Below are 23,101 nucleotides of genomic sequence, written 5' to 3' on the forward strand. Positions count from 1 at the left end.
TGTTGGAGAGAGGCTTCTTAGGCAGCTTTTGAGCCCTACATGCCGTGTGTGCAGACCGCTAGCTATTAGTTAACCTGCATGCAGAGCTTATTCTTTTGCATACGTCCCTTCAGACAACCTTAGCTTCTTTGACTTGCTCTACAAACCTAAAAATGGGGCCCTGGCTTCTTTTACATGTTTTTATTGCTCTCCAGTGCAAAGCTGGCAGAATCGGTTCCCGCGCGGGAGCTTTATGGCTCTGTTCTCGAGGCAAACGCGCGCCCCCAAAAGCGCGGCTGAAATAAAAGCGGCCGCAGCAGGGCAGGGCTCCGCCGGCAGGTCTCCCCCGTCCGCACGCCCGTCCCTCCCTCCCTGCGTCCCGCCGCCGGTCCTCAGGCGTAGCTTGGTCCTGCATGGAAGGAACGGCGCCGGGAGCGGAGGGAAATAGTTGAAAGTTCTCCATTTTGATCATTTCATAATTTACACCTCATTCCCATTGTAAACTAAATTACAAGCAAGGCGCCCAAATGCTGAAGAGAAACTGCTGCAGATGGCAGCGTAAAAATGTGTTATTTAACACTTTTTTTTGCTTTCTTAAGCGTATCTGGTTTTGCCCACTGTACATTTCATTTGCTATTTGCTTAAGTCCCCGCCACCGACAGCTTGTGGCTTGCTAAGTTACCATCTGGGATGCAAGTGAAATGCCCCTTTCCTTCTTCTTTTGGCCTCAGGTAGTTTAACAAAGGCTTTACGCTCACCAGTGGGGCACCTCAAATCGTGTTTTACCTCTGCAGAGCAGCGTGTCAGCAAGCCGCCCTGTTAGGCCATGTATTTGTCACAATTTTGAACCCGTTTTCCAGCGCAGCAGAGGGACCGGCTGCTCGTGCACGCGTGCCCCGAGCCGGCGGCGAGCAGGGCTGGCCTTCAGCTCCGGGCGCCTCGTCCCGGCAGAGCGCCCCGGCAGCGGCATCCTCCCCGTCCCCACCGTCGCCTCTGTCCTGCGGCACGACCGGACTCGTAGCAGTAAAGTTCGCGTGGAAATTTAGTGGCCACTTACAGCCAGTAGGTGACTTTAGTTCCTTTCCGTGCAGACCTCTGCAGACATCTGTGTCTGCAAAATGCAGACGGTAACTAGTCTTTACCTGCTTATTTTTTTTTTTATTAACACATCACTTCTACTAAAAACTTAACATTCATATAATTTATTTTATTTTTACCCCGAGGCTTTTTCAGGTTGTCTTTATTAAAATCGAATGGTAACCAACCCCAAATAAGGCACGGGATTATGTTTTTTCTTGGTGCATTTTCACACCACAAGTGTTTCCTATTTCACCAGCGCTTGCAAAAGCCGATGGCCCAATAACGTGGAGCTGAACTGGTGCATGTATTAGCTCCAGAACGTGCTGTGAGAAGTTGGGTGGGTGGAAAAATCTAGGTCATCCGGGATTTTGAAAGGCGCCCAGCCTTGGCTTTCAGTGACACTGAATAGCCAACCCAAGTTAAACATTTTACTGCAGATGTTGCTAAGAGCTTAGAGTTACTGAAATTATGTGCTTTAATGAGGCAAAGAAAGTAGCTGCAGAAAGATATAAATCAGAGAAGCCACCAATGTTTTCCACCATAGTGTCAAGCTGATCAGATGTGACATCCCCTTTACTTTTTCCCTGCGTTTTCCCTGTGCCTGCGGATGTGGTCGTGCCCTTTGCTTTTAACTTTAAAAGGGAAAGATGAGTTTGAATCACTGCTGGGCTTGAAATGCCGGCTCATTTGGGGGCTGGAATCCTGATCCAGCTTTTGCAGCTGGCTGCTCTGTCTCCACAATTGGTCAAACCAAAACCTTGGATTTGAATTGTTTTGAAAGGAATTCGTAATACAGATCCCATTTCCGTGTGTCAGGACTGTCTGAGATTGAGGTGCTCAGCCCTCCCGTCTAAATTTGTTCCAAAGAGCATTGTTGTGCCCATACTCTGTCTTTAATACCACCTCAATCCAAATTTTACCAAGACCTGGACAGATACTGTGCAAAATGTTCTCTATCACAACAGATTTCTTTCTGATGCATTCACCTTCTTTAATGCGGTTTGCTCTTACTTTGGCAATTGTTAGATTCGTCCAAATATTATAGAAAAAGTGAATTTCAAAGGAGCCTGCAGTTTCTGTAGAAAGGGACTTGGAGTACTTTTACCAGAAGTATCTTAGCATTCTTTCAATCAAGGAAAATAAACAGTTCCATGTGACTCCCGGCTGATCCCGGATTTGAGAGATCAGGATTTAATTCAGATCATTTCTTGCAGAGGGAATTTTGAATGTATGTGTTTCTCGGTGAAGAATGTCCTAATTGCGAGAAAAAAGGGTATGGTGGAAAAGAGTATCACGCTTTCTAGTCTTAATACTGTTCTACTTTGCACTGATAATTAAGTAATCATCTGCTGTCTTTTACAGTAGAGCTCTGGACTTTACCGTGATAACCATGAGCTGTAGTAATTTGTGAGCAAATTCTTGGTTCGTTCCTATTTGCAGATTGCTGTTCAAATGGGATAGAGCTCAAACCATGATAATTTCTGCTAGAGTGAAAAATGCTTTTGTTGAGTAATTTTTTAACGTAAGTTGATATTAGGAGATAATGTTTGCTCTTAGCGCGAATGAAACAGCATCTGTGGTCCGACCAACTCACGAGTCAGACCGCTGGCCCGGGTTTGTCCTTGCAATATCTGCACTGTGTTGAAGTCGGTGGGGAAACCCCCCTCTGCTCTCGGTCTGCTGAAAGCTGCCGTGCCGAAACGCCGGGGCTTCCTGGAGGAGAGCAGCGGCTGGACCAGGCGCCCGGCCGCGCGCCCCTCGCCGATCCCGGGGAGCCCGCACGGCCGGGGCCGCTTGGGGCCCGCGAGGCAGCAGCGCCACGCGGATCTGTCTGCGTCCGCCTCCAGAAGTGCATCCAGCCAACGGCACAAGCAGCCCGTGTAACGTTTTAGTTTTTTGACAGTTTTATAACCCTAAATTTGCGCCTTATGGAAAACTGTGACAGTTGATGATTAATTGCCATGTTGGAATTTTTTCTTATGATGTCTTAATATCTGGGTGTGCAGCAGACCTCAGCAGAGAGGAAAAATAAAAACTTGTGGCAAAATGCTCCCAGAACAACTTGCCTGGGGAAGTTTTGCCCAGTCCAGCTAGCGCTCTCCAAAAGACATGTTGTATTTAGTGTTATTTTTTAAAGCTGTTATGTTATTTACTAGGTGTCTAGCTCAAATTTGAAACCAGTTTGAAAGGAAGCTATGAAACAGTTCTTCATGAGTGCATTCTTAAATCATTTTTTAAGAAGAAAGTTACTTTTAATATTACAGACCAAATGCTAATTGTAAGCCAGAGCGGAGAAGAGCTCTCCGTTAAGCCCTTCTGCTTCACTCTGAGAATGCTTTAGTGCAGTGCTAACAAGCAAAAAAAAAAAAAAATCTTAAGCACTCTTCAAAATCAGATAAGTGATTTTAGCTCGTTTCCCTTTGATATGCTGTGCCGTCCCTGAGCTGTCTCTGCTGGGAGAGGGGGTGGACGTGACTGCTGTTGTTCTGACCGCTCCACCTTTGCAAGCAGGCTAGCGCAGGCCAGCACACGTGTCTTCCCGGGTCCGCGGCGGCAGCCGAGCTGGAGGACGGCGTGCAGCTCGGGACCTTTGCTCGGGGGAGAGCAGGTGCTGGAGGAGCCTCTAGCCTGACCCTATTGCTGTCACCGTGAGAAGGAAAAAGTATTGGACGCAGAATGGTAATTCCGCTTGTGAGACAGCCTTGTAAGTTCAGATTTACTTTCTCTCCCGAGCAGACCTAAATCCATGTTTTGATGCTATCCTGCAAATCAGAGTGATGTTATTCAGGCGGGCTGAACAGGAACCTGGGCTCCAGGGCAGCCTGCCCTCAGGCCGGGAGCTGGGTCCTTCCTAGGAGGAGGAAGATGGGAGCACCTTCTCCAGGAAACAGGATTCCTGGAGAAGCTGCTCAGAGCTAGACCTCTACCAGGAAATTTTTCAACAAACCCTCAGATTCCAGCTGGAAAAATGTTCTTTCCAGCCTGCCCTCCCACCAGGAGATGCAGACAGGAGGTAGGACCTGCCATCTCTCCCCCATGCATGGCTTGGGTCTCCTTCCAGCATAATCCAGCTGGAGATACCACTGAAGCAAAACACTTCTCCTGGACTTTAACCCTACATTTGCTATAAAAAGCACTTTTAATGAGCAGGATGGAGCTGGTTAGTGAGACGCTTGGACTATTAATAGATGTAGAAATTTTTTAATATGCTGTTTGACTTTATTGATGAAATGAGCTAATCGGAATGAGCACTGCCATTGCACTGAGTGAAGAAATCCAGGCAGGCACTCTTTGTTGTGACAATAATCTGGTTTTCCATAGTCTTGGTGTCATGTGGATGGATCCTGCAGCATTTTGCAGCCAACAAGTTCAAGGATCTCTAAAATGCAGCCGTATCTAGCGTGGGTTGTCACGGCTCTTCAGCTGTGTGCCGGCACTGCCGGTGCATCGGAAGGAGAGTGTGTGAGGGCTGCAGGATCAAGCAGCAGCACCATGAAGGACAGAGGTGTGCTGAGTGTAACAACCTGACTTGAAGTCTGGGTTGAGATCTGCATCCTGCCCACTTCTCCTGGCTTTACAGAAAATTCCATGGTCTCTTTTATGACCATGAGTAATCAGGAACTTGGTTTTATATCCCGTTTCAAAGTCCACACAAGGCCCCATAATTACATGCTAATATAGTTTTCTCAGGACTGAATCAGGGCCAGATTCTGATCTCATGCTTGTACAGACCAAGGAGGCCACTCGTTCTGGGTAGTTCTGCCTCCTCCTGCTCCAGCCTCTCCTGACTGAGGCAGTCATCTTGGTGCTGATCTGTGAGGTCTTCTGCTAACCATTAGTGTATTGAATTGGTGCCTCCTGGCCATTACGTGGCGGCAAAGCATTTTTTGGTGAGCAGTCAGAATTGTTCCTGAATTCACCTGCAGTATGAGCTCTACAGAGAGGATGATTTGCCACTGTCTTTCCTTGGGATGACAAGTCTCTTCCCAGAGAAAATCTCTGTCCCGACCTAAAAGATTCAGTCCTAGCTCAAGAATGATTCTGCCTTCCTTCTCCTAAGCAACATCTTAATCTAAGAGGCCATTTCACTAAAGTCAACTTTTGGAAAGTTAGAGTAAAATTAGAGTAAAGTCAAGAAGATATCTCCAAATAGTCCTGTTTGTAGGATGCTGCTGAAAAGCTCACTGAGATTCACTGATCTGTGCTCATTGACCCTTAGTTTAAGAAAAAAAGAAAAGTTTGGAAGATTTTTGCTGTTAAATATATTTGTGACAGCTTCCCTCTTTAGGAAGTAACTTTACCATCAAGGATGGAAAGATGTTGATAATTCAGAGCAGAGTAGCAAAAAATTCCTTCCTTCTGTAAAATTATTCTTTCATTTTATATTGTTCCAACACTTACATAAACAGTCCTTCAGCAGTTATTTAGCCTGTAATGTATTAATGTGGAACACTGTAGCCTCTAGCAAAAGAGTAAATGGATCAAGCAACACCAAGAGGTATTTTACATAACAAAGCTGCAGAGTAGAATAAATGTGTCAAAGTCAGTAACTCGAAGACATCACGCAACACTGAAGGAGTAGGACAGGAGGAGTCAGCTTATATTTCAGACCCAAAGCAAGCAACTGATCCTAAATTCACACACAATACTTTAGTAATTGAATTAAATGTATAAAATTTCCTGGAATAGAAATACTGGCTCTGAGCTCTTGTGCTACATGATAAAGAAAGGAAAAGAAACTAAATTTAACCCTTTTGGCACTGGACTTTTATCACAGTGCAGATGAGGAGGGAGAAGCAAGCATGCACCTCTGGTCTGAAAACTTGTTCAGTATCTGCTTGTGGAAACCACTTTGCAATGATGCAAGTTCTTCATTAGTCAGTTGACTGGAGGAAAATGCAGTTTGTGTTGTGGCACTTTCATCTTGTATTTATATGAACTATTATGCATCATCTAGTAGATGTAAGAAAGGTTGATTTGCACAAGTTGCCCTTGATTTAAAAGAGTGACAATTTCGGAGTTTTTTCCATGCAAGTCATTGTTCACTTTGCGGAGCACAGCAGAAGCTGGGAAGTTACTTTGGGGATGGAATGGGAAAAGGGAGGTGGGAGCAGAGCCAGATCATTAGTCAGGACCAGATGTGAGATGGACGTTTTCTGCTTCAACTGAACGTACCTTTCAGATCCTGTTTCTGTCTCAATAGATCCTTGACGTTAAATAAATATGGAGACTATTACAGAAAAGGAGTTTGGTTGAAGATTACCATGTAGAAGACCAAATTCTAGTAATCAGACTAAACCCATCTCCCAGTAGGAAGCCTGTGGACTGCTTAAAAGCTCATCTAAGCCCTAGAAGTGTCTTGTGATATCTATGCTTTGTGCTGCCTTCCTGGGCTGTAATGGATGTATGCAAAGCTGGAGCAGTGAAGACCACCCTTTCAATCTCATCTCGAAAAATTTGCTCTATGTTTTTGGTGCATTGGGATTTTATTCGCTCCATATGTGTTTTACAGACTGTGAGGAATTCGCTATACTGGGTCAGGCCTTTCCTCAGCATCATGTTTCCCAAACTAGCCAGTTCTGGGTGTTTCAGAGCAGCAACCTGCCCTGTGCCACCATCCTTGCAGGGTTCTCCTGACCGCTAATCACTGGAGATCAGGTTCAGTTCCAAAGTGTGAGGTTTTTGGAAGGTTATATATAATGATTTCTCTTTCACTCTCTTGCTTTTCTTTAAAATATTTTCCATTGAAAATCTGGAAGTTGTGCTTATCCATAGAAATGCTCCTCGGTCAAATCCCCTAATCTGCAGGAACTACAGTAAGTGGTTCATATATGCTCAAAAATGAGTAGAGGTTGAAACATTTATATTGCTTCACATTTCAATCGAGAACAAATGTCAAATGTAACAGGAATGGAAAGGTTTGAGTTCCCAATTGCTTTAGCACAATTCTGTTTTCAACTTTAGACCAGGTACTTAGGCTAAAGATTGCAAACCTCTTACAGTGCAATTTGTAATATTTCAAAATCTGACCCAGTTCAAGAACAAGTTTTAGTGAAGACTGCTGTATGATTGCATTTGTGCCGCTCTCTTTATTTTATTCCTCAATATTTCTGTTATATGCTTGTAAGTTTGGGAGAATTTCTAGCCGTATAAGTACTTGTAAATATTATAAACAGACTTCTGATTTTTAGAGGGTAAATATGGGTCTTTGCTTTTTTAGGATATTTTTAATGTAGTTGTTGAAGCCTCCAGTTGTAGCTACTCAGGAAAATAAAAATCTGTATGTAACATATCATAAAATGCTTCAAATTCTGGCTAATTTCTCTGTCTCCAAATCAATCATTTTCGTATGTTTAATCATCTCAAAGTGAACGTCCTCTAACTAGAGGTGTGCAACATCTGTCTACCACTGTGCAAGGCACTTTTTACTTTTTATCTTGACACCTCTAAATTCATTATTTACTTATTTCTGTATTAAATGTAATAAGTAGATGTGGGTTCTCACCTGTCATCTTCTGAGAAGGAAATACTCAGCTCTTGACTGTGAAACCATGTTCAGGATATCAAACTTGGGCTATTTTGTGACTTCGCAATACTCTAAGTGAGCTGGATAGGTGTCCTGCTGCCCATCTGGGAGATCTCATGGCAGGTAGCATCTATGGTTGAGACCACTGAGAAGGATCTTGGCTTCAAGTGTTCTCTAGCAGGTAAAGGATGGAAAAAGGGAGTTTTCTTTCTCTGCCTGAAGCTGAGAAAATGCTTAAAGGCTTTTTGAGTCCTGTATTTGGAGGAAGAAAAAAAAAAAAACTTATATGTTACATCTTGGTTGTCACAGTTTTATGGGGGGGAGGAAATTAAGACGCATATTTTGTGCTGCAAGAGCGCGGCAGACAAACAGCGTGCTCCGGAGAGCTCACGTGGGTTTGGTGCAGTACGCTCAGATGAGAGGTTCTGGTTCAGCCTAGCTTAACCACGTTGTGATTAGCTCGTTGGCTTTTCAGTGCTGTGAAAGCAAAAGCAGATTGTGTTTAAAGAAAAAAAAAACAGAAATGCACGTGGGTTCCTCTTTGTAATGGGTATTAAGTTGAGATCGGCTAATTCACTGAGTGTTCAAAAGTAAACTGAAGTCAAACCATGTGCTTCTCTCAAACCTCACGTTTTGACCCTTTTTCTCCTGGTACTTCCAAAAGCTTTCTGAATTTCTGTGGGATTCAAAAACTATTTTATCTACTGTATAAAACAGAACAAGTGGACAGAGATAATCATTTTCCTATATAATGTTCTGCACTAAATAGCTCTGCAAAACAGATTAAATCCTCATGCAAATATTGAGCTAAGAAGTTGACAAGAGACAAAATCAATAATACAGGAAAATTAAATGTTCTTGCTGTTGTCATTTAATGGGAATTTTTTGCCTATGCCTACAATAACTTTTGGGGAAAACTACATATATAAGTATTTTTCAAACTGAAACCAGATGGGAGAATGATAGCCTGTTTTTCTTTGAGGGAGGCAGTGTTTTCATGGTACGCAAGTAACTGGAGGCAAATTAAAATCAAATTTGGCTTTTGAGGCTTGTCCTTCCTATCTCTTACAGGAAGGACCAACTTCTGATGTTATGAATTTCAGCTTGTTGTATGAGTAGGAGATTCTTGGAAGTGGGGCTGCAGGTTTCAGAGGAGGAGAGATGAGTCTGTGACCAAAACCACAGCAGTTTCTGTCCATCAAGGGAAAGCTGCAATTCTCGTTTGAGAGATTCAGCCCACGCGCAGATGGCACAGAAACGCTGGGAATTCTTCTGAATGCAGCCAATTGCACTTCTACTTTCAATTCCAGTGGCATCGGCATGCCATTCCCCGTCTGTCACCCAGCCCGGCCCCTGTTTGCCCAGAAAAAAGCCAGGACAAGAGCAAGCTGGCAGAGAAGCCAGAAGTGATGCTGGGGGATGGGGCAAACAGATCGAGGTGCTGGATGGCCAATCTCTCTTTCTCTTCCTGTCACCCATCCCAACAGTACTGGCCTCCTCTGCTTAAAGAAGGGGGTTGGTTGGGATCATTTCTGAATTCCTCCTCCTCTCTGGTTGCCACCAGAAATGCTTTTTCTCAACAAGGGGAGGTATGTCTTGTAAAGGGCTTTCTCTCAGCTGAGGAGCTTGCCATAGCTCCTTGTAGTTGCAGAGCAGTGTTGTTGTCATATGTAGGATGGAAGGGGACAGGGACCAGATGGTCCCGTCGGTACTTGATGCACCTGCTTTCCCCATTAGCTCCAGTAAATGTGGTGCACGAGTTCCTTGATAACATTGACTCCCTCCTCGCATCTATTCCGTCATAAAGGTCCATAAAAAGCAGTTTAAAAGGCTGACTTCCTCTCTGGTGACATACAAAGTCAATTGAGGAGCATTCTTCAGTTTTGGAGATCTAGTAGCGGGTCTTTTGGAAGGAGAGATTTTAGCTCTCCTGATCAGCTGAGCTGATCCAAGTGTGCTATTCATAGGGGATCTGTGATGAAAAGGTCCATGTGTGACAGATACTGTTGTTCTGACAGCACGCAGATGAAACATTTTCTTTTTTCACCAACTTTCACTAGCATGGAGTGAGCAGGTAGTTGTTCATTTTGTGTACAAGGAAGGAGATTTACATTGGATTTTTCTACTTGGCAAGTTTTTTTTTGGAATTGATGACTGTGGTCTCTGTTTTATCATGGAATGATTAGTGACCTTTTTGTAAGAGTCATCACTAAAAAATCACATGTGATGAGGCTGTGGGTATAATTAATACCAATAATAAAGCAAAATGACCTCAACCACAGGTACAGGTGAGCTAGAGAGTACTTAGCTGAGTTGAATCTTTTCAAATCATCCAAGCTGAAGGAAATCCATCTAGGGCTCTTAAAGAGCTGGCTGTTGAAATCTTGTCAGCATTAATAATTATTTTTGAGAACTCATAGAACATAGATGAAGTAATGAAAGAACTGAGAAGAGTTACTGAAGTACCTGTCCTTCAAAGAGGGAAAAAAGGAAAACTGGGACATTTTAGGGCCATTGCTGGAAAAATACTATAAAAAGTGCTCAAACAGACCATTTGTAATATCTCAAAAAAGCAAGGAGATGACTGCAGCCATCGTGGATTTGCCAAGAGCAGCCTGTATAAAAGCAATCTTCTTTCTTTCATTGACAAAGCAAGGCATATGAATAGAGGATAAACAATATATGCTTTTAGTGAGGCTTTTGAAACTGTTTCACATGAAACCTCATAAACAATCTGAGAAAACAGGGCACATAGGAAGAGGAAATACTGTGCAGCAGGCAAAAGTGGTTGGAAAACTCTATTCAGTAGTTATCAGCGGCTCACTCTCAAATGGAAGGACTTATCGAGGGAGCTGCCGTGAAGACTATCTGGTGATATTCAGTGTTTTGATTAATGACATTAAATTAGATAATGGACATTAAATTAGTCAACCACACTAAGGTAGAAGGAATGGGCAGTGTATTGGAGCACATAATTAGAATACAAAATAATCTCGACAAACTGGAGGTACAGCATGAAAAAGGCATATATGAGTCAGAAGGGCTAAGTGTAATGCCCTGCACATGTTTGAAAAAAATCACTGCACTGTGATTTTTTCTGAGTGCGGGAGGGAAGATGGTGGCGTAGGGGCAACTCCACCAAAAAGGTCCAGGTAGCTGTGAATGGCAACATGCTCAAGGGCTGCACCCCTGCAAAAGGGGCAAATATCCTGCCGGAATCTATCAGTAATGGGAGTTGCCAGCAAGGTGCACGAAGGAATCCCTCACGCTGGCTGTTGTTGGGAAGGCCCAGCTAAAAGCTGTGGGTCAGGTTTGGACATTCACTTCAGGAAAGATACGGACCAGCTGGAGAAAACCCAGAGAGCAGTCCCAAGATTTGGAGACTGGCTTCACAAGGGAAGGTTGAATCAACTGGGATCGAAGGGGAGAGAAGAGGCAGTGGATGGAAGTGGAGAGAGGAGGAGGAGAACAGACTATCTTTGATGCAGTGAGTAAAGACAGCATCATGTAAATAAATTATGAAGCGTAGTAAATCAACTATACTTATTCCAAGTACCCTAATTTGGGCTTTTTTTGCACAAATTACATAATATCAGACTGCTCCGATGCCATCTGGTGACTGTGTCCCTGTGATCTGACTTAGCATGCAAACTTGCAGCCATCCCTGGACCACGTTTATGGGTTGCAGCCCATTGTTGTCATTCCTGCTGGACAAATATACAGTCTGCTACAAAGAATATGAGCTCCTAGTACCTACTGTATGTTTATAACAATCTGTGATTTAAAAAATAAAAAACAGCCAAACAAAGAAGTCTAACCTGTAAAAAAGTTATGGGTGTAGGTGCCCATTTTCTGACAGAGGGGTTTGGTAACAGTGCAGGGGACAGAAATGTAAGGAATAATTGTTTTTGGGCCTAGAACCAGGAAAACTACTTTTCCAAATTAATCCAGCGAGAGCCATGAATCCACAGTATTTCATATCACACTTCATAAAACTCCAGTCATAATCCATAAAACTGACATTATTAGATTAAAAACCTCAGTTCCTCCTATAAGGAGCTCGCTCATTAGACATGCTGTAGTTTTATAACCTTAAAGTTCCTACCCAATTACCATGATTAATACTGTGCTTTAATAAAAAAATTTTAAAAATCACCACAGGGGTTGATACCATCTGTTTGTTATAATTGTGCATTTAAATATCGTCCAGCAAGAGAAAGACACTTAGTAAATGCAAATCATGACCAAGCGAAGGAAGAGGGCAGAGCACATCAGTCCTGGAGGAGGTGCGATGGGAGATGTGCGCAGAGCAGTGATCATGGCACTATCAGAGAAGGCCAAGCCGTGCATGGGGCAAAACGTGGCGTCTTTGGTTCTGAAATTATTATGCAACGCTCATTTCAATAACTTACCCCAAATCCCTGCTGTCCCTCAAGCATGGTTGTCCAGCATGAAGTTGTGCAAGATCTTTGCCATGAGCCAAACTGCACTGGGAAATTAGTGTCCAGGAAGAGCGAAGACCTTCCCCAAGAGAGGAGCCCAGCACTGTCATCTGATCAGGGAGCGCTGTGCAAAGCCTCAGGAGGTTTAGCAGAGAAGAAGAAGGATTTAGGTCAATGTGTGCTGTCAGCCAAGGATGCTCTAACCTCAGGCTGTGCTGCACTCAGAGGATCACAACTGCAGAGTAACGCAGCTGAAACAGCTTCAGTCTAAGTGTTGGCCAGATAGGTCTATCAAATAACGTACGCCTTTTGCAAAAATGGCCAAGAATCCATTTGCCAGGACAGCCAGTCATCAGCATGTTTGACAAACTGTCTGTTTTGCTGTTAATTGACTTCAAGCGAGAGGTCCTTGGAGGTTTATTTTTGCAAAGCTCAGGGATTCACAGTATTCATATCCTCTGCCCACCAGGGTATAATATCAGTTGTTTTAGGAATTTGTTCGTTGGTGCCTGTTCAGCAGTCACATTGGCCGGTGGTGATCATTGAGATTCAGCTGGAATAACTGAAGTTAAAAATGTGTCAGGTTCATGATTCCACCCACAGACCAGAAAACGCCAAACTTACATTATTTCTGAATCCCCTGATTTTAAAGGCTGGTGGAAATAAGATATCTTTGCTTCTGACTTCCAAGCAATAAAGAGAGGTGAATCACTACTGAAAAAAAAAGTCTAATGGACCACCCAGTCACTCCTTATAAAGCTGTAAAATGATCCGCTGCAGAAGTGGCAAAGTGGAGAATTATTTTCTTAATATTACTGCAATTGTGCAAGGCAAATCACATCAAAAAAGGATCAGAGTTTCCTAACAAAGTAGCTAAGTGAGAAGTGTGTTAATGAATACAGACCGATTAATATGCATTGAACAGAAAGCTAAACCGCATATGGGTCAAAGGGGGAACTCCAAACGTATTTATTGCTTTGAGTACAACATGTTATGTTCAAGGACCTGACATATGTATGTAATTCAGATTTAAATACTTTTTCCCATCATAATTCAGGGTAATTATCCAACTCAGGTTAAGTAAGTAATTTTTTTTTACTAAATAATAGTTAGGACTTTTCTTACTAACTGTAACTGGTTTGATCTCCCCCTTTTTTAGGATTATGTGACTCTGCTGCTTAAGTGTCCTGCCAGCATTTTGGAAAATTATAACTTGCAAATCACTGTATTTTAAAAAAAGTGCCGATCTCAGAAGCAAACAAATGGTATGCTTTTAACATTTATTAGTTGTTATTTTTAATGAGACAATGTATATCCTTTTTAACTGAATGCTGGTTGGAAGTCCCCAGACCAAAATTGTGCAGGAGCCCACCTTTTGCCTTAGAGAATCAGGCCCCAACAAGAGACCAAATATAGGAAAATGAGACTTTTTCTGGGAAGGAAAGGGTCACACTGGACGAGTGCGCTTCAGGATAAACCAGAAGGAAACTCCACTCTGAGTGGCCTTTAAGGCAATATCCCCAGAGAGCGTCTTTGAAATAAGAATTAGGTGCCAAAGTTCTTTCACTCTCTGCCTGTAACATGGGCATAGTAAATCCCAATCTTTATGGTGCTTTGTTTTGTGTGTTTAGATTTGGTTTCTTCAGGACAGGAACCGACCTCTTACGGTCTGTTTTAGCAAGCCCAAGCTAAGCTGGCCTATATTACAGTTGGTGCCTCCTCATATTACATGCGTGTAGCATCCTAATAACAAACCTCAGGGTGATGCCCAAAAGCTCTCGGAAGAAACTAGACCAGGCTTCTTCTGAAATAAGGTGATGGTCTCATTTCCTTGTTCCCACCAGGAAATTATACATGTGATTGGCACGTCTTTGGAAACTGTGCTCTTGAGCAAGCCCCAGAAGAAGCCTAGTTCCTTATGCAAAGCAAAGCAAAGGCTAGTGCAAGGGAATATGTAAAAAAATATATTGCAGCTTTCCACACACTTTTCCAGTAGGTAACCAAAGACCTGCTCTCATGCTGTAGCAAATTGCACCATGCTCTGCCTGATGGCTGTGGACGGGGTGGGTCAGCACCTGCCTGAGCTCTCGTCCTCTTCACCCAGGGGTGAGCACCTGCAGTGATTTGGGAGGGACTTTTTCTTTGCTTGGGACATGTTTTTTTGATGTTTATTATGACTTTTTTTGCCTACACTAGAGAAGGAGAGCTCAGGGATGGGCTCTGCAGGTGGCGTAGAGAGTTTGCGATGGTCTCGAGCTCCTCAGGGATTTTGTTGCGTTTGACTTGAGCTTTCCCGTGAAGGGGGCTGTGGTTCCCCGATAGGCTGCCTGTCCTCGGGTTCAACACAGCCCAGGGAGCAGCCGTGATCCTCAACGGTGGCAGCTGCGTCTGCGATTGGTCCTCGAGCCTCTTCTTCTTGTCATACTGTGCAAGGTTTCCGAAAGCTTCGTAGCACGTTCAGTACCCCGGAGCGGGAGGCAGGCTGGAGGGCAGCAGGGTGGTGACTGAGAAAGTCACTGGAGAGGAAGACGATTCGCCCTGCCGCGACTCCTTCTCCCATGGGGTAGGTGCTGGGGTGGCATGGTTTAGTGCAGTTTTGTTTTTCAGAGCCTTGAAAGTGTTCTTTGACCACAAGTGCTAAAAATTGTGAATAAACAGTTCACAGGAAAATAAAGTTCAGCTGTGAGAATAGTGAAGTGTTCTCTAAAAAAAATAATAATGGGACCAGTCAAGGTTACAATTTTGAACCCAGCTGGAATGGGGGAAATTCTCATGAGCTGGCCTCAAGTCTGAAAAGGAAAAGACTTTGTTCCATCTGGGCATTAGTTTTCAACGTGTAATACATTAAGTCAGCTTTATATTTTTTTTATGGGTTAGATGGTGAGACTACTTTATTTCCTTTTTTTTCCCTTCTTTTTTGTTTTAATGTGTCGAAGGACCAGCTAGTTAATGAGCATAACTAGGGCTAAATCCTAAGGAATATGACTAATGGGACTAGAATTCCTATCAGTCTCAAAACTCAGATAGCCCTGAACAGACATCAGCTGCTTTTCTTTTTTTGCCTGTTCTTTTTTGATGGGTTCCTATGTATTGTTTTATGCCAACACGCTAAATCACTTATAACATGTTCCTTTTTGAACACTGTGATGGCTAGACGATTCAGCGAGGCAGGCAGCGCTCAGAAAACCCAGATGTGTCTTCATGGCAACGGTGTTGGGTTTGACTCCATCTGACATGTTGTTTTGCTGGCGTTTAAGCAAGTTAGTCATCTCCACTTTGCATCTGGTGCAAGTCGTGGTGTCAGCAAGGTTGAACTGGCAGCAGGCCCCGCTCATACGAAACGTGGAACAATTAAGTGCTTTGGCCACATTAGGTTAAAAAACACATGCGTTGCACATGAAAGCAAGGCAGTGGATTTTTGAGTCTGGTAGTTTAGAGCATCTTTTGGTGTGTCAGCCCAGCCTGCCATGGGCTGGAGGGGCTGAAATGCTGGTGTCTGAGGTGTGGGGTCCCGGTGGTGGGAACAGAAATGCCTGGTCCATACTGGAAGCTCGGGGTTTGGAAATCACTTATGGGTAGAGGGACTTGAGTAGTCCCCAAGATGACTCACGAGCACTAACATGACACCTCAGAGGAAAAGGTAAATGCGGCATCAGGGCCCGGCGGGAGGGCAGGTCTGGATGAGAAGGAGAAATGTCAGTACCGTGGTGCGAGCAGCTGGTGAGACCCCTCGGATGTACTCCGTACAATTCTCATCGCACCCAGGAGGATTGATTGCAATTTGTTCAGGGTCAGGGAATGGGGACGAGGGTATCGGACAGCAAAGTCGGCGGTGAGAGTAGACTAGGACAGCTTGGGTTGCTTAGCATGGAGCGGCAGGAAGGCTGAGCAGGGTTTTAATTGTACCGTTAAAACAAGGGTAACTGCGAACAGGTAAAAGAAAACGCAAGTGGCAAGTGACATCATGTAACCTTGGGGAAAGCTGTAAACCAGAGCCATGTGCTGTGACGATGTGATTTGTGCCAGGCAAAATGGGCTGCACCCAAACGTGACTGCTTTGTGCTCGTTAAGATGTGCTGGAGAACTGGGGTGCAAGAAGGTGCCTTGTATTTGTCAAGTCAATGCAACAGTAAGAAAAAATGTACAGAAAGCACAAAGGGTAAAAAGTCCCGTCCCAGTATGTACAAATATTTATGGAGACTTTTCCAAAGGCTTGTAGATTTTCCACTTTATCTGCTTTACACATGCAAAACATTCTAATAAACAAGGAAAAATAAAAAAATCATAAAAAAAAGCCACAGTCCTGTATTTAAGCGCTGCTCTTTAATTACAAGTTCCAGTATTTCCTCTTGAAGGGTTTCAGAAACTTTGATTTCATAGATGCGTAGGCATAATCAGGAAGCAGCCAATTCCCTGGGAGCCAAACCACCGCGCGGTCCCGGGGTGAGCTATGGAAATCAAGTCACACTATACTTTGGCTGAGCTTTTTCGCGCTGAAAGCAATGGCAGCGCTCACGCTGCGAGTCGGTGGGGTACGTTTGGGCCGGTAGCCTGGGCAGAGGAGCAAGGCTTGCCGTCGTTGCTGCAGTCAGGAATAAGAGGAAAATCTGCAAAGTGTGCGAGACAGTGCTGTTAGCCAGGTTAACTGCCCGGGTGCCGGGGCAGAGAGCCCCCAAGGCGAACTGCTGCAGAAGGCGTGGGATCTTCCTCAGCAGGGCTCAGCGCTGTCAGGCCCCGAATGCCACTGGCACAGAGGCGATGGTGATTCGGGGAGCTGTGGCAGAGGCCGGAGCTGGAGGTCTGATGGTGCTTGTTTTTTTGGCGTTGCTTGTTTTTTCAGTCTTAGCCCCAGGCTTGAAGGACATAGGACTGACTCCCTGCTAGGTGCTGCTTTCAGGGTATGCCAAGGTCAGCAGGAGACAGAGTTCCTACTGCCAGGCGCCTTTTGTGTCTCCGAAGACACAGAGCTCAGGAGAGGGTTGAAGAGACGCCAACCTGGCAGTGCAGGAGCAATCACGCGTAAATAGTCATATGTGGCTTTTTGCAAAGCCGTTTTTAATGGGGCTTCGCTGAGCATTTAGTAAAGCTCACGGAGGTGGGAGCTGCTTTGGCCCAGGGGCTGTGGAGTCTCTTCTGAGCCACCAACAGCCAGGAGCAACCCAAGGCTGCTGATTTGAGGTCTGTGCAGTGGATGACCGCGGTGACCACGGAGCAGCTGGCCACTGCGTTTGCACATTCTCATTTCCTTTGTTTCCAAACCAGTTATTGCAGTAGGAATTATTGCTGCAACCCACATTTGTTTCTAGGGAGTAAACTAGTGCACAGGTGGAATTTCCTTTTCCTACTGCAGATAAGCACTGCCAGATATCAGTGTCTGGAGAGCTAGCCGGACGCCTACCGGCACCTGCAATACCCTGTGCTTCACTCCTTGCTGTTTAGGTGCTTCTGATTGTAAGTGGAAACCTGAGCTTCCTCAACTGGCTGACCATCGTGCCCAGCATCGCTTGCTTTGACGACGCCAGCTTGGCCTTCCTCTTCAGTTCCAGGCAAGGAGGTGTGAAAGACCAGCTGGCACAGATGCAAGTCAAGCGGGCAGCCGGAGAACAGCTTCCTCTGAGATACGGTGAGTTATTGCTGGAAGGAAGAAAGTTGTAGACAGGTGTATTCAACATGTTTGTCTGGAAAACTGTCGTCATCTCCTTTTGGAGCAAGCATGCAGGAGCCCCTGCATGGTCCTTCTCTGTGGTTTGAAGGTTGTCTGGATCTTGCATTGACGACAGATCAGCGCAAAAACAGTAGCTGATTTGTAAATGTCTATCACCCTATTGCCACTAGAGGGCACATTGTTAGTACAGATATATTTATTTTGGAATGGATAAGTCTCCACAGCTAAAATTCTGACATCTTTGCTCATGAGAGTTTGTATTCATAGCATTCACTCCAGTGAGTGTCAAACTCCAGCCCTAAATTAGCAATGTGGAACTGTATAATTTGTCTTGTGGTTTTTTTTTTTTTTTTGACTATTTAAAAGTCAGGAATGAAACACCTAGTGTGACTTGGGGCAAGGATTTTGTTTTAGAAGCCAAATGAAGCAGTTCTGGTGTTTGTTCACTCTCAGGCTTTTCCTTCCCCTGTGACATGGTCATCCTCCACTCACTGGCACCTGGCTTCCCTGGTTGAGTAAGTAGCTGGACATGAGACCAGACTGCCAGAAAGAGCAAAATTGATTGTTGATCTGCTGTGGCTCCAGTAATCTTTTACTGACCGGAAAAGAGACCCAGCTCCTGGGAAAACGGTCTTTCTCCACTTAGCAGCCACATGGAGAAGGCAAGAGGAGCAGCTGCTCAGAGCTGTGGTGTCAGGCTCTCCTTGCCACCACCAGCAGCATGGGCACAGTGATCTTGTGGAGGGAGTTCCGTGAAAGTGGGGATGAGCCGAACTCATATATTTGTATTATGAATATGAAAAAGCAAATACAAGGAGTTTTTTAAGTTAATAGAAGGGATTATTGTGGCTAAGGTACCCCTCTGAAGCGATTTTTGCGAGCAACCCTATTTGCGAAGATTGCTTGCACAAGCAACATTTGTCTGTTTTTCGTTGGGCTGCTTAACAGATGTACAGTTGCATTTGTAATATTTTTATAAACCACATTTAAGCAACAAATTGACTATAATATCAACAACAATTACAGATGCTCATTTTAAAATATACTAAACATCTGTCAGAATAGTGAAAATTGTCAACAAGATACGCATCTGTCTCTAATCCTTTCTCATCTACCATGAAATACAATTTCTTAACCAGAAGTGTTAATTCCAGCAAGGCTAACGCAATGCCATTAAACTTTCAGTGTGTCGTGTCTTACATATTTTACTGAAAGGAGAAATCTTTAGCAGCTTCTCAGTTCAGGTACCTCTGCTTTAGTGGCTGTGAGGGTCTGGAGTTTTCCTACCAATTGTATTTTTGCATCCAGTCCCAGACAGTGCTCAAGTTGCACCTACTCTTTGGGGGAGAAGCCAAAGAGTGTCGCTTTGCTGTGTTGCTCAATGAGCTGCCTTGAAGAGGAGATAGATCCTTTGGTGAGGAACTTACTCTTTTTCTGTGGTACTCCAGGAAAACCATACTGCTTAGAATCATAGAATGGTAAGGTTGGAAGGGACCGCTGGAGATCATCTAGTCCAATCCTCAAATAAGTAGCCCGTACGGGGATTGAACCCGCAACCTTGGCATTAGCAGCACCACGCTCTAAACAACTGAGCTAAACCTACTGAGCCAGTAATATCCCCAAGCAAGAGGAACTGTCCGTACTTACCACACTTGCAGTGTTCAGGGGTCTGAGTTTTTTAAAAAGGGGATCTTGAAGTAAGGGGTAGGGTATCTGTCATATTCTGGATGAATTTGAGTTTCTAGAAATGCTAACAGAGCAGTTGCTGATGGGCTGTGTGGCAGAAGGCTTAGGGGGACACTTGTGCCAGGTCACAGGAACAGGGAACACCGGGGTTCTCCATCAGCCGAACTCACAACCAGATTTTACAAGGATCTGGCCACATCCTTGAAGTACATGTACATAACTCCTACTGAGACCTCTAATCTCCATTGCTAGTGCTCTGTTCCTAAATCTCTCTGAACAATAGAGGCCCTTTCTGTTGGAATCTAGGGACTTGATCTTGATCCTATTGACTTAGGTCCTGTGCTCCTTCCCTGAGTCTTGCTCTATTCTTTGCTATTTATTATTTTTTTCTAGATTAAACTCTTTATTCTGTGACCGAGTAGCTGTGACCCAAAGGGCAAGAGTATGATCACCACAACACGGCAGGCATGTCAGGTGGTGACACTTTATGGGCTAGATCTCCTGACTCCTGAGATGAGGGTCATGGTCACTGAGGGAGTTTAAAGATGGGCAGCCCGTGCATGGCCACAAGCAGCATGGCCTCATGACGCTGCCTGTGTCATGCAGCACTTTGTGTCCATACCTGCTCTTTGCTCTTGGCTGGGAAGTTCAGCCCATCTAAAAAACAAAAAAATGCCCCACCTGACTTCTGCGATGTTTTACCTGGTCACAGCAGTCCTGCAGCAGCGCAGGGGGCAAGGAGACATGTCTCAGCGAGCTCCCATCCAAATCAAGTGATTCTCCAGAAATGTTCTCAGACTAAACAATTATTAATAGCTTCTGAGAGAGGTTCAAATAAACATCCCTCTCCTGCAGAGATAAGGGGAAAGCTACGTGCAATTGCTTTGAATCTGATCCTTTGGCTGTTAATGTTAAACAAATTAAAAACGGGCATAAGCGCAAGAACTCTTTAGAGGTCACTTGTGCTTATTTGTTTGATAGCAATAGGACTCTCTTTGGACTGAAATGGCACTTAACTCCAGCACAGCTCCGTTCTGTTCTGGAGAGGGTCTTTCCTGCAGATCGAATGCAGAAGCACTGTTGAAGAAACACACTTCTGAAGTGTAAAAGAGAAGTAACAGAGGAAGATTTGTAAAAGAAGAGGTGAGATTTGAACAGAGCTAGGGAGTGAGAGACAGGAGTCTGCCAGAAATCAAAGCTGGGTGGCAGAAGCTTCAGGGCAGCGCAGAGGAGGCAGCCGTGGTGGGAACTGTCCTGAAGAGCTGGAGGCAGTCCACCCAGAGCTTAAAAACAAGGAGGGCAATTTTGAACAAGGTGCAAGTGCCAGCTGTGTTTTTTCCCCCTATACTAAAACAACGATTAATCTTACATTTTAGACATTCTTCTTTTTAGCCCTTTCTCAGACTATTTAGAGAAAGGCAGATCTCTCGAGCGATAGCGTATGGCCCCTTGGCAAGGTCTGTTTGATTACACAGGAGCGTTTGTCAGCCCGAGCCTGACGTGGGAGCTGAAAGCTGCTGTTAGCACCGCCAGGAAGGGTCCCGTCAAGCCGCGCGGAGGCCGGGGCTGCAGTCACCGGGCAGGGGCAGTGGGGAGAATCGGGAGCAGCTCTGGACTGACTGCCAATGGTGAAGTCACTTTCTTCTGGTTTGGTTTTGTGTCCTGAACAGGCTGCTATGTCCGCAAAGTGGTGAACATCTCGTTTGGACTTCTGATTGCTTATCTCAGCGTCCCCGTCATCGTAAACCTGCTTAATGCCAGACAAGTCATGAACACCTCGTTCAACCCTCTCAGAATAGTGAACACATACGGAGCTTTTGGAAGGTATATTCATTTTAAGGACACATCATACAGCTCGGCCTGTCTGTCAGCAGCATAAAGTATGGTCAAATAGTCAGTCTTTAAGCCTGAAATCTAAACAGAAATCCTTCCAGTAGCAGGTCGACTTGAAAAACTTGTTTATGAAGAAGAGGGGGAAAAGAGCAGGTGTCTTTCATACTGAATTTATTTTCCTTGAGGTATTTTTAATTAGCTTTTTGTATTGATGTAGCAAACAGAAGAGCAGGATGAAAATACCTGTAGAAAAGCTCATCTAGTGGATGGTCTTCACCATCACCAGCAGGCTTTATTTATGGTGAACTTGTCTTCCTGTGTACACACTTGTAAATATTCCCTCATGTAAATATTCATATAAGCCATTGGGAAGCAGGTTTAAGGCCAACAAAAGGAAGTACTTTTTCCAGCAAGTGATTTGGGGAGTTCATTGCCACAGGAAACTGTGGAGACTGAAGTATAAATGGATTCCAGAAAGAACAAGAGAGATTCAGAATAGAGGCACAAGGGCAGTCTGGCTGCTGCCTTCAGCTCAGGAAACCCCATTTATGGCAGGAAGGTGGGGGACTGAACCAGGGGAAGCATCTAGATCTGTGATTGGAACCATTCTGTTCTTCGAGCATCTGAGGTTGGGCTTTCTGGGGGCAGGTTGCTGGGCTTAGGTGAGCCACGGGTCTGACCCAGGATGACTGCTCTTGTGTACTGTCCCTCTCAGGCTCTTCCTGGCGAAGACATCTGTGAAAAGACTATTTTTCTGTAGAGCAAAGAGATGGAGAAGGAGAAGGTTTTTGCATGGTGCTTGCAGGGTAACCCTGTGGTGGTGGAGGTGGTGGTGTCGCTCTGCTACAGAGGGGCCACAGAGCCAGCTGGAAGTCAGGCCACGTTACGCTCACAAAGCTAGCCAAAAGGATTAGACAGCCTCTGCCTTGAAAAGCTGAGAGCTGCAAGAGGCAAGGGGGAGGGCAGGCGAGGTGAAATCACAGCGGAATGGGCAGAGCAGTGATTTACGGTCATCCCTTTAATTCAAGTGCCAGCTGATACCAAGAAGAGTTTGCTCAGGTCCTTGCCCAGTACGTTGCTCTTTGAGTGGCATCTGTCAGTTTGTTACTGAGTTGTCGAGAGCTGACATGGGTCACCCCGGGCTTGCAGGGAGCAGGAGTGTGGTCATCCTGCTGCTTGTGTGCAGACCTCCCAGGAAAGCCCAACCGCGGAATGGAGGAAGCAGCTAGGTCTGAGGGATTTAAGCTTGCTGAAATCAAGGAATGAGAGGACTTCATCAGAACACAGTGCTACACATCTAACAACGGGGCTAGTCTTCCCGGTATAGACCTCTGTTTTTGCCCACCCCACGACCTTGCTATGGTGACCACAAGGTGTTCCCCAGAGGTTGGAGCCAGGGGGTGCACGAGGCTCCTCATGATTTAGCGGGCTCTGGACATGGTCCAGTAGGAGGAGCCAACTGGAACTAAGTAGGTATTATAAGAGGAGAATCACGTTGGCTGTTGAAAACGCTGGCTGAGCAGCTGGATGAAGGGGAGGAGCAGGTCTCACTGGGAGCACTGGAGGTATAGAACACACCTAGAACCATCAAAGTAATTTGATCTTTTCCCCAGTATTTCAAATAGCAGAAGTTTTTGTGAAAGTGAAACTTAAAGAAAACATGATTAAAAGTATCAACACTAAAAAAGTGCGAAATAGTGAAGCTTCTCCTTTTTTTCGGAAAGGGAAAATAACCCTTGAACTTCTTTGAATGCTGGAGTGGTGAAGCTACGGGAGATTGTTTTCTTTGGGTTGTTGTCCTTCTTTTTCTTCTTCAGTCTATGGTTTCTGTTTCAACAGTTAGCAGAACCTAAAGAGCATGTGATGAAATGCTGCTGTAATATGTTTGTA

At 44.7% G+C, this 23,101-nt stretch overlaps 1 protein-coding gene across 2 annotated transcripts in view; it reads left to right on the forward strand.

Annotated features, from left to right (window-relative positions):
- The window catches only part of LMF1 (lipase maturation factor 1), a 247,098-nt gene that overhangs the window by 157,328 nt on the left and 66,669 nt on the right, over positions 1-23,101 (forward strand). For both annotated transcript variants that reach the window (XM_062588096.1, XM_062588095.1), the window contains exons 6-7: positions 17,467-17,650; positions 21,049-21,202. In XM_062588096.1, coding sequence (XP_062444080.1) covers positions 17,467-17,650; positions 21,049-21,202 — 338 coding nt within the window. The remainder of the gene's footprint in view (positions 1-17,466; positions 17,651-21,048; positions 21,203-23,101) is intronic.

Source organism: Rhea pennata, chromosome 15, assembly GCF_028389875.1.
Source record: "Rhea pennata isolate bPtePen1 chromosome 15, bPtePen1.pri, whole genome shotgun sequence".
In the NCBI taxonomy this organism is placed as follows: domain Eukaryota; kingdom Metazoa; phylum Chordata; class Aves; order Rheiformes; family Rheidae; genus Rhea; species Rhea pennata.